This window comes from Passer domesticus, chromosome 2 (genome assembly GCF_036417665.1).
Source record: "Passer domesticus isolate bPasDom1 chromosome 2, bPasDom1.hap1, whole genome shotgun sequence".
NCBI classification, from domain to species: Eukaryota; Metazoa; Chordata; class Aves; order Passeriformes; family Passeridae; genus Passer; species Passer domesticus.
This window is the reverse complement of record NC_087475.1, coordinates 106,675,979-106,690,457: the sequence shown is the minus strand read 5'-3', so window position 1 is coordinate 106,690,457 and position 14,479 is coordinate 106,675,979. Positions and strand designations below refer to the sequence as shown.

Genomic DNA, 14,479 nt, shown 5'->3' with positions numbered 1-14,479 from the left:
CAAATGGCAATCTATATCCCTGGTGAATAATGAATTGATGAAGACAGATATACTTCCTGCTTCATTTTTCCTCTGTATTAAAAAACCAGTCTAAATAGATGAGCTCAGAATTCTAGTGGAAATACGTTTAAATAAATTCACCCCATTTTTTTCAAATCTGTTTATCATTTTAAATATGTTACCAGCTTGGGTTTTAATTTTCCTCTACTCTGACTTGTCAGCCTCAAAATGATGAAGTCATTAGCTGGAATACTTGCAAGGTGAGTTACAAGCCAATGATGCAGTAAAAACCAGCCTAGAGAGGTTTATTTCTTGTTTTCAAGCAACTGAACAATTCAATTAGTTACAACACAGGATCAGTGACTAGATACACAGAGAGGACTCTTCAGCATGAAGGATAAACGCTTTGCAGGTTATGATTAGAGAGGAATAAAGTGAATGTTTATAAAACTGCAAGTGATATGGAGCAATTGTTTTATCCACTGAAGAATGTGAACTGACAAATATCAAAACAAGTTAACACCTGGAAGACTCAACACAAGCATAACAATGCTGCATTTCACAAAATCCACAACTGGGCTACAAAACCCCATGACACAGGATACAGTGCATGCTGAAATTCATATGAATTCAGAAAGGGACTCGACAAATTAATCTGAAAAATTGCTTTGGGACTGTTGCACATCTGAGCAGTCACCTCTGCAGGAAGTGGTGAGACCACAGATGGGAGAGTATCCATGCTTTTCTGCACTTACGTTCTTTTTTTTCGTTGGTTGCTGTCAGAGATGGATATTTGATCTGGTCCAGTGTTGCTTTTCTTATGTTCCTACTGGTCTAAAAGCTAAACTAGTGCTGTTCCAGGTCTTTCTAAAACCAACACTCAGGCTTCCCTTGAAGCCAGCAGATTATCAGTGAGGGTCTTACATTGCACTCAGCCACAGAAAGTATGTTGTATCTTTCAAAATAGAACAATTCAGAGATCGAATCTTTGAACCCCCAAAGAAACATGTCAGACTCAGGAAATGATGGCTCTTTGTGCAGTGCTTCTACAGTACCAATACAGTCAAAAACCAATGAAAACCTAAGATGGCTAAACTTGAACATGTTCAGCTTTATCAAATGAAATCAATTTTTTATTTTGCTGTGTCCTTATCTGTCCAGATCTAATGGTCATTGTTCTTATTAAATCTAAATTGTTAGATTAAATGTTTGAGCCCTGTCTGCTGTCTTGAATGTTATTCTTACCAATACTTACCACACAAATATCCATACAACTTTCAGAAGTGGCTGATTCTTGCACATTTGTGAAAGCTCATTGTCACACTGCAGTCAGAAGAGCTGTTACAGTTGTTTGTGAATACAGACTGTTCCAGCCCTGGGTCAGGCTGAAGTGGTTTGTCAGCTTCCCCAAACCGAGTCTGTACAAGCTGTATGAAGTGGTCAGGTATACCCAGAGATGCACTGTGATCTGTTACATTTACATAGGCAGCACCAGATGTTTCTCTGGAAGCAATTAAAAGGAGTATCTGCACGTAGCTCTTGATGTGAGGAAAGGAGACAGGAACCTTGCTAATGTGATTATTGTTTTAGTATGATAATGAAATAGTACATTATGGAATGTCATAATATCGAGATGATTGTTCCTAAAAATGAAGGTGTAAGATGGATTACAGCTATTGCTAATCAAGAAAGTTTATTGCTGGATTTTGATTGGAAATTTCTCAGATTTCAAAAAAAAAGGAGCTGGCCTCCTTTTCAGCCACTGTAGCAGTCTCCAAGGGTGGTCTAAAAACGCCCCATTTTTGTTTACAAACATTTGGCTGAGGTGTAAAGCAAAGTGACCAAAACTGATTGTATACTGAAAGAGGGTGTGTACTTCCAGAGGTCAGCAGGAAAGCAGTGGAAATCCAGCCACAAATAGAAAACTGGATTAGGTACTTAGTTATGGACAGAGTAGTTTTTTTCAATAGCTGATCAAACTGCTAAATAAGAATTCTCAGTATCTTAGCATGCTGTAATTATTGTTGTATTTTGAGTTCTATCTAGAAAATTACCAAATCTGTAGATCACAGAAATGTTTCTTTAATTAATCCTGAATGACATTTTTGCTCATTTTTTTTAAACAAACATCATGCAACAAAATTCTTGTTCATGAACTTTTAATCACGAAAACTCACCACAACTAATGACCTTTTTTTGTACCTTGATTCTGTAGCACTAAAGCAGATTGAAATTCTTGCACTGCAGAAGTATGCTAGTAGTGGTAAGCCCCACTAAGGGAATTGCTCATGCATTCATTCATGTGAATGCTGTTGTGTCTTGTCACTCTCTCTGGATTACACTGGGCAAGAGTGGTCTAGAATTGCTGAAAGGGGCTTGGGTTTTATTGTTCTTTATTGGTTTGTTTGGTTTACTCTTTTTGTATTTTGCTGCTTGTGTTGCTTCTCTGGAATATGTTGCCCATATGTGAAAAAATATAATGCTACTAGGTTTCTCAAAAGGCCTGTGCCTTTTGGTAAGGGTTTCACTTATTTTACTTACTCTTTTTCAAATCTCGAATCCAGAGATACCTGAAATACCTGCCTCGAGAGTTTTCATGTACTTTATCAGCCTTTTCAATACAAGCAAGAGACAAAAGGCTGAACAATATGAATCACAGACTGCTGGGAGAGAGTGTGGAGAGAACAGATACCTCTCGTGCTTATACTAGGTCCAAAAAGTGCTGTTATGATAATGATACAGGTGAAGTACACTTGGAATCCCAGAACAGATTTCAGTGATGTCCTCTCCTTTCAACTAAAATTAAATAGAAGTGACAGAAATTTTGCATAAGTAAGTTTTTATTGTATTGTTTAGAGAGCATATGGCCTATGTTCTTTTGTGTTGCATTTACAGCTAAACTACCTATAAATGGAAAGTGCTAGTTGGATGAAAATTAGTTTTGTATGCTTCAGAATTTACCATTTATAGATTATATTGTTTTAAAACTTGTACAAACAGTAAGTTAATGGCTGGCTGTATATTTGGTCTTAATGCATTGCAGTTCAACAAATATCTCCCACACTTCCATTACCATATAAAAACTTGAATTCCAGCCTAGGGAAGTAGTGGCTACAAAGAACAAGTGATGATAACTTGAAAATATTTAGAAGCAAGAAGGATCGCAATGAATAATTAGGGTAGTGTTTGGAACCACATTGTCTGTGAAGGGTTATAAACAAGCACATTTAATTAGAATATCTAGAAAAACAATTGTGGCGTATGTTGGACAGTAAAATGGCCTCCCAGTGAGAGAAGCTCTTTCATTACAGCTTGTTTAATTATATTTTCTCAAGTAGGAAGTTATAGAAAAGTGACAGTTTTAGTAAGAATAAAAAATAAAAATATATGCATATTTCAAAATAGTGCATTTTTATTTGGAGTACAGCTGCAAGATGTATGAAACCCTCTTAGAGAAAATAATGCCAAGATATGCTTTAAGTGGCTGCCTTTGCCTACGGGGCATAAAAAAGAAGTTGTGGAATAATGACTTATACAACATATCGTGAGAGTATTAGAAGAAACAGAAAATATATTCCTTAAATTGTACCATAACTGATAAAAGCTGTAACAGTCATCTTTCATAAAACTTAGATCTTTTATTAAAACCAAAAAGGACTATGGGGGGGGGGGCAAATAAGGAAGACAGTATGCAATCTGCACACATGGTAAATTTATAAGATATAACCCATTTTCTCTGATTCGTGGTGGGTACACTACACATTTCAGTTCTTACCCATAACCATCTTGTATCTCATCTGCTTCACAGTCAAAACAATATTGGAAACTTATTTTGCTTTTATGTGGTCTCAGGCTGTTCTTCCTGTCCACCTATCTATTGTAGCAGACACATGCTAAATGTCCCAAGAGAAACTAAAATTCCATCGGAGTTGATTCAGCAGGCAGTGCTTGATACGCTGCATGAACACTTCTCTGAGGAGTCCTGTGAGTTTCTGGACAACATAATGTTCCATTTCTGGGCGGAAAATTGCAGTTTTCATCCTTCTGGATAGGGTGATTTATTTTCTGAGTATAATCAGCTGCAGTATTCTTGCAGTGTGCAAGCAAATTGAGGCAGTAACTCTGGGAGGTGGGAATTTGCAAATTTGTCTTAGCATTAACTCCAAAAGCCAAAATACAACAATATGAATGCATGCACTGTTTCACTGCTGTTATTTTCCAGAAGTATCCATCTGCTTTGTTTTGTGGGCAGAGTTTGAATAGATTCACGCTACCCCTTGTCCAATTTTCAGAGGGGCTGAAAAGCTTCCATTGCATCATAGCTTATAAATTCATTAAAGTACATTAATTTAGCACGGTCCATTGAAAACTTCCTGTCATAAGAGGAAGTATGTGACTGTTTAATTTAGAAAATTATTCTGCTTCTCTCATTCCTCTGTTTTCTCTCTCATGGACTGGACTAGACATAACTAGAGCTCAGTGGGAAGGAAAGTCATGGTTCACTGGGATTTCTCTTTTTTTTTTCTTTTTCTTTTCTGCCTTAATTTACCTTCTTCATCTCATACTATTATGTAGATGTTATATTTTCCTCTCTTCACCAATCTTCTGGACACACCAGACTAATTTTTCAAACAGTATTGTGGGTTATCCTAGGAGAATGTTTCTGCAAATAAGTTAATTTAGTAATAAATAAAGGAGAGGAAAGGGTGTTTTGGCCAAATTACTGTGGTCTGTCAGGGTTTATAAGCAGTAAAGCTTGATTCCAGTAGGAATATTCTTGGTCAGGTTCTTCAAAAAGGAGAGGCAGATCTTATTTCTGTATGTTTTAGCCAAATATAAATAAGGATATGTGACTACATTGTTCCAAGATAAAGGTGAAAGCTGTAGATACTAACACATTTACTGACAATAACTGGATAACCACTGCCCAGTTTAATACATTGCTTAACGTGTTCTTTAAATCTGATATTGCCTTTGTAACCATAAACTTATTCTACCCAAGCGATTATTTCTTGGAACAGGAATTTGGGATACTGTGGCAAATTTTCTGTCATAAGAGTACCTGCACTGTGTGCATTTGATTCAAGAGTAGTCTATTTTTTGTCTTGTTTATGGTCTTTTTTTTTCCTCAGCTCTGCAATATAGAGACACGTTGCTAAGTATCATGAACGTATTGCCTGCAACTTCACACATTAATAAAACCTTACCTCTTATTTAAGAAAAATATAAGCATCATTTGCTTTTAAAAAGGGCATCTTGAATTTTACAGAAGCTCTTACTGGTACTTCTAGAAGAGACAAAAGTCCTAAGAAAAGGTTTCATTTCTTTTTAAATGTAGTTCTCTGTTTCAATTTCTTTTAGGACACAGCTATCCAAATTACCTCCTGAGACTTTGTACCCTACTCTATAAAAATTAAATATTTTAAATTTATTGCCCCTTTAAAATGTAGCCCTTAATGAGGTTACTCTGCTGAGGAAAGCTGTTTCTACATGATAGATATGCAGCAAATTGGCAGTGCCTTACAGAGAAGGGCTGTAGGTTGCAACTTGAGGAAGTCCATCTTGTAAATAAAACACTGCCTCTCTTTTTGCAGAAAGCCACTTCAGCTGCCAACCACAACTTTGTATTATACCCTCAGGAAGCTGAGGCCCAGTGTTGCTGATTTGCCTCCTTTCAAATCTGCTTCCAGTGTTCATGCATCTCCCAGTGTTCTTGAATCTCATGGCTTGCTGTCTTCCTCAGCTGTATGTTTCATCATAAAAAGTCATGTAGAATTATTTGGACTAAAAGTAGCTTCTGTTTTTCCATGTATATATCATTGGCTGTGGCAAGGGATTATCAACAATAATTTGGTAAGGAGTAGCTAGGATCAAGGACAAAAAAATAGATTTACAGGAAGAAGCCCTGAGATTGTACTCCAGCATATAAAGCTCCAGAGATCCAAGTATGAATTGTGACCTAAGTTTAATAACTTCAAATGGCTGCATAAGTAAATAATTAAGAAGCTATTTGTCTTTAAAAAGGGAGGAGCAGGGTGCTCAGATAAAGAAACAGAAGGGTTTGTGCCTTTTAGATAACTGCTCATTATCATTTGGAAGTGGTCACCTCTGTCAAATATGTGTGCTTTAAAAAAATTAAAGGAATCTGGGTAGGCAGCCTTGGCCTTGTCAGGCCACAGGGAAGGAATGTAAGTAGTTTGCTCTGGAAATAACTCTTTGATTACTGATTAGTCAGCCAGGTTCTGGGGGATGCTTAATGCAACGGAGATTGAAGGAGGAAATGTGTCCTTGGTAATAGCATGGAAGTGACCATCTCAACCCTTTGAGAAATGTTGATGGTTTTTACAGACTTGTGTGAGATTGGGAAATAAAACTGATAAAATGAGCAAGACCACAGAGCAGGAAAAAAGAGAGAAACTTGCTATATTTACTGAGAAGAGCAAAGGGTAGGATTTGGGCTGTCTGAAAAGGGGGGATTGCCATATGGATATGGGTAAGAATTTTTGTAAAATTTTAAATGGGAAATAGTTGACTTTGTAAAGGGAAACAATAAATAGATCACTTAAAAACTGTTATTTCTGGAAATATTTTCAGCAAGGCTGCAAGCAATATTTCCCAAGAAAATAATATTTATACTGAAAACAGACTATTATCTTTTTTTCAGGACACAAAAGTAGCTGAAGTTGACCTGAAGGATTTAATTTATTAGATAGCTGATTTTCAGAATTACCAGTGATTGTGACATTCTTGGAGTTTGATTTGACATACAGTTCAGGAACTGTCACTGGTTATGAGTTTTTTAATTGGAGATGTAATTCTGGGTTTCTACCATTTGTATTATTTTTGTACGAATGTATTTGGGGGAGAGGGCACACTGAGAAAATTATGTCCTCATTGAAAAAGAGTTAAGCTTATTGTTATCTGTTCTCTTTTGTAAAATTGGGTAATCCTGAAGCACATTGTAGCTCTGGACGGTAGTTTGTTGTCAGATTTTAAAATACAAAAGAAATTGAGTTCTTTATTGGTTAAAGTATAGACAGAATAGCCTGAATTAATTGGACCTCTTTATATTTTTATTACTTGAAATTCTAGTCAGATTATTGGGTAACCTCCTTTAAAAAAATACATTTAAGAAGCAAGCAGAACACCTTTCTAATAGTCTTACTCTTTTTAATGAAAACTGTGTGAAAAGTGATGCTTCTTTGACCAAGGTTTTCCTTGTGATGGCACAATCAACACTACCTAACACAATAGGAATCAACTGAAAATTGTTTTGTAGATTTATGCAAATATGAGATGTCTCTTCTCTGTTTCCTTTCATTTCACTGTTGTAAGCTGCGTAGGCTGTAATGCTCACATTTTATTGGTGGTGGGGTGTTTTTTGTTTTGTTTTTGTTTTTGGGGTGTTTTTTTTTTTTTGAATGGCAGAGTCGGCAGTCTCATGTTCCTCAGGGTTCTTGCTGGAAGCAGTTCTAGTCAACATCTTCCTTCATGACCTGAAGAAGATAGTGAACAAAAGTTCACGGGCAGTGCTAAGTCCTTATATGTAGCCAAATGCTATGCCAAGGAAAGGAAATTCAATAGAACTCATAAAACAGAGTGGACAGGCAAATAAGGGGTAGAAGATATTTAAATACTTTAAAACATCTGGGTAAAAGTATTCTAAATCTTCTTCACACAATGCAGGGAAGAGTCATCATTGGTATTTCTCTGAAATCATTGGCTCAGCACAAGCAATTTTCAAAAAAGCTAATGATATGTCATCATCACCACATCACCAGAAAAGGTGTTGTGAATAAGACAGAGATGACATTTTGTCACCATGCAAAACCTTAGTGTGCCTATTTTTTGAATACTGGGTGAAGTTTTAGAGTCTCCAGAATGAACTAATGGTTTAGATATGATACAAAGAAGAGGCATTCATGCAGCAGGGGATAGAGTAGCTGCCTTAAGAAGGAAAAATTCAGAAGTCAGGGTTGCTTCAGTTTGAAGAGGAGAAGGCTGAGGTATATGCAATCAAAGTTTCCAAAGTCAGAAAAACACTGAATAAGCTGGATGTGGAATTGTTCACCAAATTGTGCAGGTGGTATTCAAAACCAGTAAACAAACATGGATACATTAGTGGCTAAATTATTTCTTTACACATCGGGTTTAAGCCTCTGGAGCTTGCTGCTCCATGGGGTTATGAAATGGGCAATATCAGCTGGTTCAGAAAAGGATTAGACTTACTCCTGGGGAATCTGGGTACATTACCAGGACTGGGCCAGGGATAATACCTTCTGATATTCCCTAGTGCAACAATTATGGATGCTGGAGAAGTATGAGGGGAAGATACTGCAGGAAGCAGTAGGCTCCTGTGTTTGCCCCAGGTGCTACTCCTGGAAATAGAGCACGAGGCTGCATTTCCTTTGTTATGATCTAGTACAGTGTTATTTCTTACATTCTTGTGTTTTGGTTGTTTAATGAAGACATTTGCCTGCAGTTTTAAATGGACCTGCAGCAAGAAGTTGATGGAGTTTGTCTGGGAGAATGGTTTCTCCTGATTGTGATCCATGGGTATTGCTCAGTGAAAGGAAGAGTAGACTGAGCCATTTTTCTAGAAGACATCATCATGTCTTCTAGTTCCTCTGTATCAGATTTGTGCAATCAATGTGATGGAATAGCTAAATGAGTAACATTTGAGCAGATGCACCATGACCAACCAAAGGCAGCAATTACCTGCCCCTCTTGCCAAGTAAAACACGGTAGCTTAAACCGTGATTCAGTCTGACAAATGATTTGTGGTTTAAGCCTAAAACCTCGTGATTCACACACCAATATACAGTCAGTTACTGCAATTTGGATGATGAATGCTGACTCATTAGGCTCCAGTACTGAACTTTATTCCAACTGAAATCTCTACTCTTTGGTATACTTCTATGTATATTATACTTCTATAATCTATCCCCATTTTATCAGGTTTTTTCTTCAGCATATTCAGCACTTCAGTAATATTTAGGAAAGGACTGTGTGTTTGAAGATAGGAAATGTATATAACTTGGTAGGACCCAGAACTGTGTATTCAACCCAACAAATGCTGTTTAGATCACTGGGTGTTTTGATAACTGATGTAATGTCAAATCCACTGATCCAGTGAAACGCACGTGCAGTCTTGGCTGCGAAAGCAACATCTGACAGAGCTGAATCAATGACTGCATAGCTTTTAAAGAGGGTTCTTGTCAACACAAGTGCAACAGAGCACCATCTCCTCGCCGTCCGTGACTAGAAGAAAGAAATGAGAAACCACTTTCAACCAGATGGTGATTCCTTCTAGATGAATTAGGAGTCCTGTGCTTAGTATTTTCCGTGAAGTTCCTTTTACTCCAGTATTTTGTTGCACTTTGTCTTGGGCACAGATTGGAGGTCAAATAAGCATGAGGGAATTAATAAAAACCCTGAATCTGTGGGAAAGGCAGAAAGAAGGGAAAGAATCAACCTGAAATATTTCTAACCACTGAGCTGTAGTCTGGAGGTTGGATACTTTTACATATTGGTTACCAAAGTAGTCCAATGACTGCTAGCTAGGAAATTACTGTATTTTAAATGTGACAACAAAGCAATTAATAATCCTAGTAGTTCTTACTTGTTCACAAACACTTTTTACTGTCTTCTGTCTGGGTTGTTATATCATATTGCAGACATGAAGCTTTGCACATCTTTGAGACAGTTAGCATGCTCTTAAAGATTCAAACCTGCCAATATTGTGAAGAGTGAATCAAGTATTCAAGCAAAGGAGTTTACATGTGTGCTCAACTCTGCTATTGCTAAAGCATTTTCTTTCTTATTTAGAATATTAGTGGATAGGATCAAGAACCTTGCTATATTATTTTAATATAGAGCATTCAGTCCTGGCAGTTTCCAGAACTTTCCATTAGCTTGTCATTTGACCTTACTGAAAAAGTAATATACAGAAGTAATTGGTTTTCTCATCTTTGATGCAATTTATTCTTACTGACTTTGAGAAAATATTCATATAAAAGAGAAGATTTAAATAGATTCTAACTTCTTCCTTTCAGGTTCCTGAGCATGCAGAACTTGCCTGGATTCTTGGGTGCTTAACTAATGTGCCACGTCTGCTACGTTTGCCCCAGTGGAAGGTATGGACAGTTTGGTAAATTTAGAAGAAATTTATGGGTATTCAGTAGAAATGTTGTCCTGGAAATACTTTTCATCCATGAAGTACCAGCTGTATCTCGGTTGTTCTTGTTTTAGGTTTAAGTAATTCTGTAGTCCTGTGGTGGAAGGGGTAAAACATAACTCTCCAGGTCTGTTCCTCTTGGTGAACATTTTCCTGCTGGAAACTACAGAATTGTGGTTTGGTAGAGATTTGCAGAAAAACTGTGCTAAAAAAGAGGTTTGTTTGCTGTTGTTAAACTGATTTTGCTAGAACATTCAGTGTTATTTCAGTGCTTGTTTAATTATGCAAAAGTAATGGAAGATATTGCAATGGAAACCTTGGCCCTTGCTGATTAAGGAGTTCCATAAACAGCTTTTCATTTTCCACTATAAAGAGTGGCTGCTCTGTAGATTTTATGGAAGAGTGTTCAAAAGAGGCATATGTTTGAAGAGGAGTATAGAAATGATAAATATTAAAAATGTGCTGAGTGATATTGTATCTTAAACATTTGCCTTTACGAGTGTCAAATGTTCATCTTCTTAATCTTGGTGTTGCATCAGCCTGACTGCATCAACAGAGTTCTTGCATTTAATTTCCTTGTATTTTATTTTGACATTTAGTAAGCAGAAAAAGACAGGAGAGAGAAGTATCTGAAAAAGGGGGGGGGAAAAACCCCAACAGCTTAAGAGCAGTTTGGGCTTGCAGAGTTCAGAGCAGTCTTAAATACCTCCAGATGTTTTCTTTTTTCCTGTTTTCCTTCTTAATTAAATAAAACCAGTAAAACTTAAATACAGCAACCAGTGTTAATGCATGGCATAGATTAAAGCAAACCTTTTCAAACCTGAGGTTCTAAAGTTAAGCTCTTTAGTCCTACTTTGACTGGATTGACTTTCCAGACCTACAGATAGGTGTTACAGGTGCTAGGCTTTGCAAATTAGGTTCCCTGAACCCTAGGCACTGAAGATGTAGACAGAATTTAGGATCTGTTGGAGAGCGTGAGACAAGTCTAAATATATTTGAACAGTCCTAATGAAATAATTCAGGTTTGAAGGGAGTTAGTATATTTAACTATTGCCAAAAGTAAAAATAGCTATGGCATCGCTAGAACAGAATTAGTGTTTGCAGCCTGACTGTCTTATCTAGGTGATCCATACCAGGGAGCAGTAGAGGACTTGAATGCATTAGGTGGACTGTGGGGAGCAGTGAGAACTGCTGGAGACAGCACTGGCTGGGTTCTCCCAGCTGTCACTGGCTGTCCTGGTGACTGTGTGTGATCCCTAACATAGGTATTAATACCTTTTTGGATCTCCATTAAGAAGTGCTTCAAAAATTTATTGCTGAAGACACTATTTCAAAAGTAGGATTTATGTGTAATATACAAGTTTAATAATTTAGCCTGATGGTTTTGCACTTGAAATAATTTCCATTAATAAGGTTACAAACAGAAAACAAAAGAAATCCTATGTTCTCTTCTCACTAGAATATCAGAACAGTGTAGAGAAATTCATAAATATAAGACATAAACCAGAATATATTTAAGGAGTGGATTTTATATGACACTGTCTTCTGTAGAGCTACATAATAAATTACTCAATTATTCAGAATTCTAATTAATTAAAATCACAGACCTTGATACCATTAGTCAAAAGTGTGATTCTTCTCTGTTTTTCTTTTCCAAACAGATGAAGCGTGCCAGCCAGAATAGCGAAGGAACTGTTGGTTTGTTGACTTACCCTGTGCTTCAAGCAGCAGATATTTTGCTGTACAAGTAAGAGGCAGAATGTGAGCCCATGGGCAATGTCTGTTCAGCTGCATTGGAATGAATGCTTGTCAGGTCAACATACTAACTTATTGAGCAGGGGAGCTGGGTGTGATTAGATCAGAACATTGGAAATGGATGACAGACTCTCAAGTGGCTGGTTGAAATCTAGCCTGGTTAAAAAGCTACTGACAGGGCTGTAAAGAGCAAAAGCTGGTCACATGAGAATAATTCTTAGGGAATTATAACAGACTGATGTTTAATTATACATATTACACATTCACACTGATACAATTTTTTTTAATGTAGTTATGCTTTATTTTATGCAGTGTACTGTAGAGGTACTTAAACTGTATGTAGCACACCAATATTAGTGGGGGATTCTGTGTAGGCCAGTTCATACTGATGAAAAAGAGTAATTTATTGATTGCAGCTCGTAGTACTTGGGCTAGTGCTGCAGTGGAAACAGTCCCTAGTGAGGGACTGGGATTCAGCATGCCTAAGCCTGTAGCCTGGCTAATAGAATTTGTAGTGCATTGTCATGACTGGTTGTATTTCCTAATATGATTTAAACTGTCTCAGTAAGTAAATGTTAAAGACAGTGCACCATATATGAATTATTTTTATGTTCCAAGCATATGTACTTTGTAGCATTGTTCTGAAGAAAATTGTGACTATTGGTTGGGACAGAGAAGTAACATAGGTCAGAGGACAAGGATGTCGGGTCAGACTAACCAAGATCAACCAGTTGTGAATTCAGGAAAATGTATCTAGAGAAATTTAGTGTTAATTGATCGTAGTAGGGAAAACGGGACTGTTAGAAGACCAAGAGATGGTATTTCTAATTTACCTACATTTTAACTAAAAATAACAGGAAGCAAGCAAAAGTCAGAATTATTTTGAATATGATCATTATTTTATTTGAAGTCCCATCTGATTGTCAAATATTTGAGTAATTTGAGTGTCACATATTTAAGGGTGAAATTTAGACAACTTTATCAGAAATCACGTTGTTTTGATTGAGCTCAACCATGTCTGTCTCTTGCATCTTTAATAAGATCAGGTGTTTCATCTTTCCTTAGCAAAGCCAGTGGTTTGTTAGCTACTGTCTGTATTAACAGCAGGCTGTCCACCCAGAGCACAAAACACGGAATTTGAAAGAGAAACAATATCTCTTTGAAGAAACTTGACTTAAAGTCTTTAATAAGAAATGTTTTAATATAAACAAAATAATATGAGGAACAAGAATTGGTGAGAAACAGAAACACAGGAAGGGAACAGCAGTCATGAAGTAGAATTTAGAGCTGGAGGAGGGGGAGAAACAGTACTAGCTCAGATGAACCAAGGATCAAAGAGATAGGAAAATGGACAGAAGGTAAATACATGACAGAAAGGAGTAAAAATAGCACCAGAATAGAAATATTTAAAAAAAAAAAAAAAACAGCAAGGAAAAAGGCAAGGTATCGTGCAGAGACTTTTATAGAAATAATATGTTTTCTGTTTAGTGGCAAACTTTGTGAATATGGAACCATTTTGGCATATGGAAGCATTTCTTTTGACCTGCTTAAAGTATATTGATTATGGTAACTGATTTTCTCTCAGTTATAGGGCACTGTGATTTCCTATTGATTCCTACTGTAGCTGTTTTTAGGTTGCCTTACTGACTGGTTGGGAATAAAGGTGGACAAATTGATTCCTGGATGTCAGCCCAGTAATTCAGAATCGGAAGGAAAGAGTACCATGTTGATCTGAAATTTTCTGGGAACTTAAAAGATGCATAGTGATCTTCCTTATTTTTGGAACATGTCCAGTATTCATAGCTGAATACCCCATAAGCCTTAGAAAAAAAATCTGCTGGGGGATGGGAGAGTAATCAAAAGCTGGCAAGATTTCAAGTCTGCCTCATCTAAAAGAATCATACATTTTTAGCAACTATGATTAACTGTGGGAAAGAATCACCAGGGGAAGTAACAGATTCTTCACCTCCTCATGTCCTCTGATGCAGATTGTGTTTCCTTCCAGAAGTGTATTCAAGCCATTGAGTTCAATACAGAAGATCAAATTATCTTTTGAATCCAACAGTTCTAATCCTCTAATAACACTTGTGACAATAGAGGCACTGGACCACATGATTTATACAATTGTGATGAAAAAGAAACACTCTCTTCTTTCCTTCCCTTGATATATCCTCAGTACTAACTCCTCAACAACAGATATGTTTTCCTGAGACAAGCATGACAGGCTGCTTGCACTTTATGCCTTGCAGATCTTTCTTACTTTTTTTTTTACACTATAGCTTGTGCTCTTTGATCTCTAAAGAGGCAGCAGGAGATAGTAAAGAAACCTTTCTTTGAGCTGAGTTTAATGAGTTGCTCTTGCAGGTATCTTTGCCATATTTGTCTTCACAAAGGGCTATTTTTGCCCTTGGTTATGTGCTTCAGTTCAGCACAAAAAGCAGACTCATCCTTGAATATGTACAGTTTGGGATCTTGTTCCCACAGCACCTATGTCTAGCTGGGACTGAGTGTTTGGCTCATTCTGGCCCTCCGTCATGGCAGAAGCTG

The 14,479-nt window shown here is 37.0% G+C and overlaps 1 protein-coding gene across 2 annotated transcripts in view; it reads left to right on the top strand.

The window, feature by feature from the left end:
• Positions 1-14,479, top strand: part of WARS2 (tryptophanyl tRNA synthetase 2, mitochondrial) — a 38,750-nt gene that overhangs the window by 20,872 nt on the left and 3,399 nt on the right. For both annotated transcript variants that reach the window (XM_064410359.1, XM_064410358.1), the window contains 2 exons: positions 10,056-10,136; positions 11,839-11,924. In XM_064410359.1, coding sequence (XP_064266429.1) covers positions 10,056-10,136; positions 11,839-11,924 — 167 coding nt within the window. The remainder of the gene's footprint in view (positions 1-10,055; positions 10,137-11,838; positions 11,925-14,479) is intronic.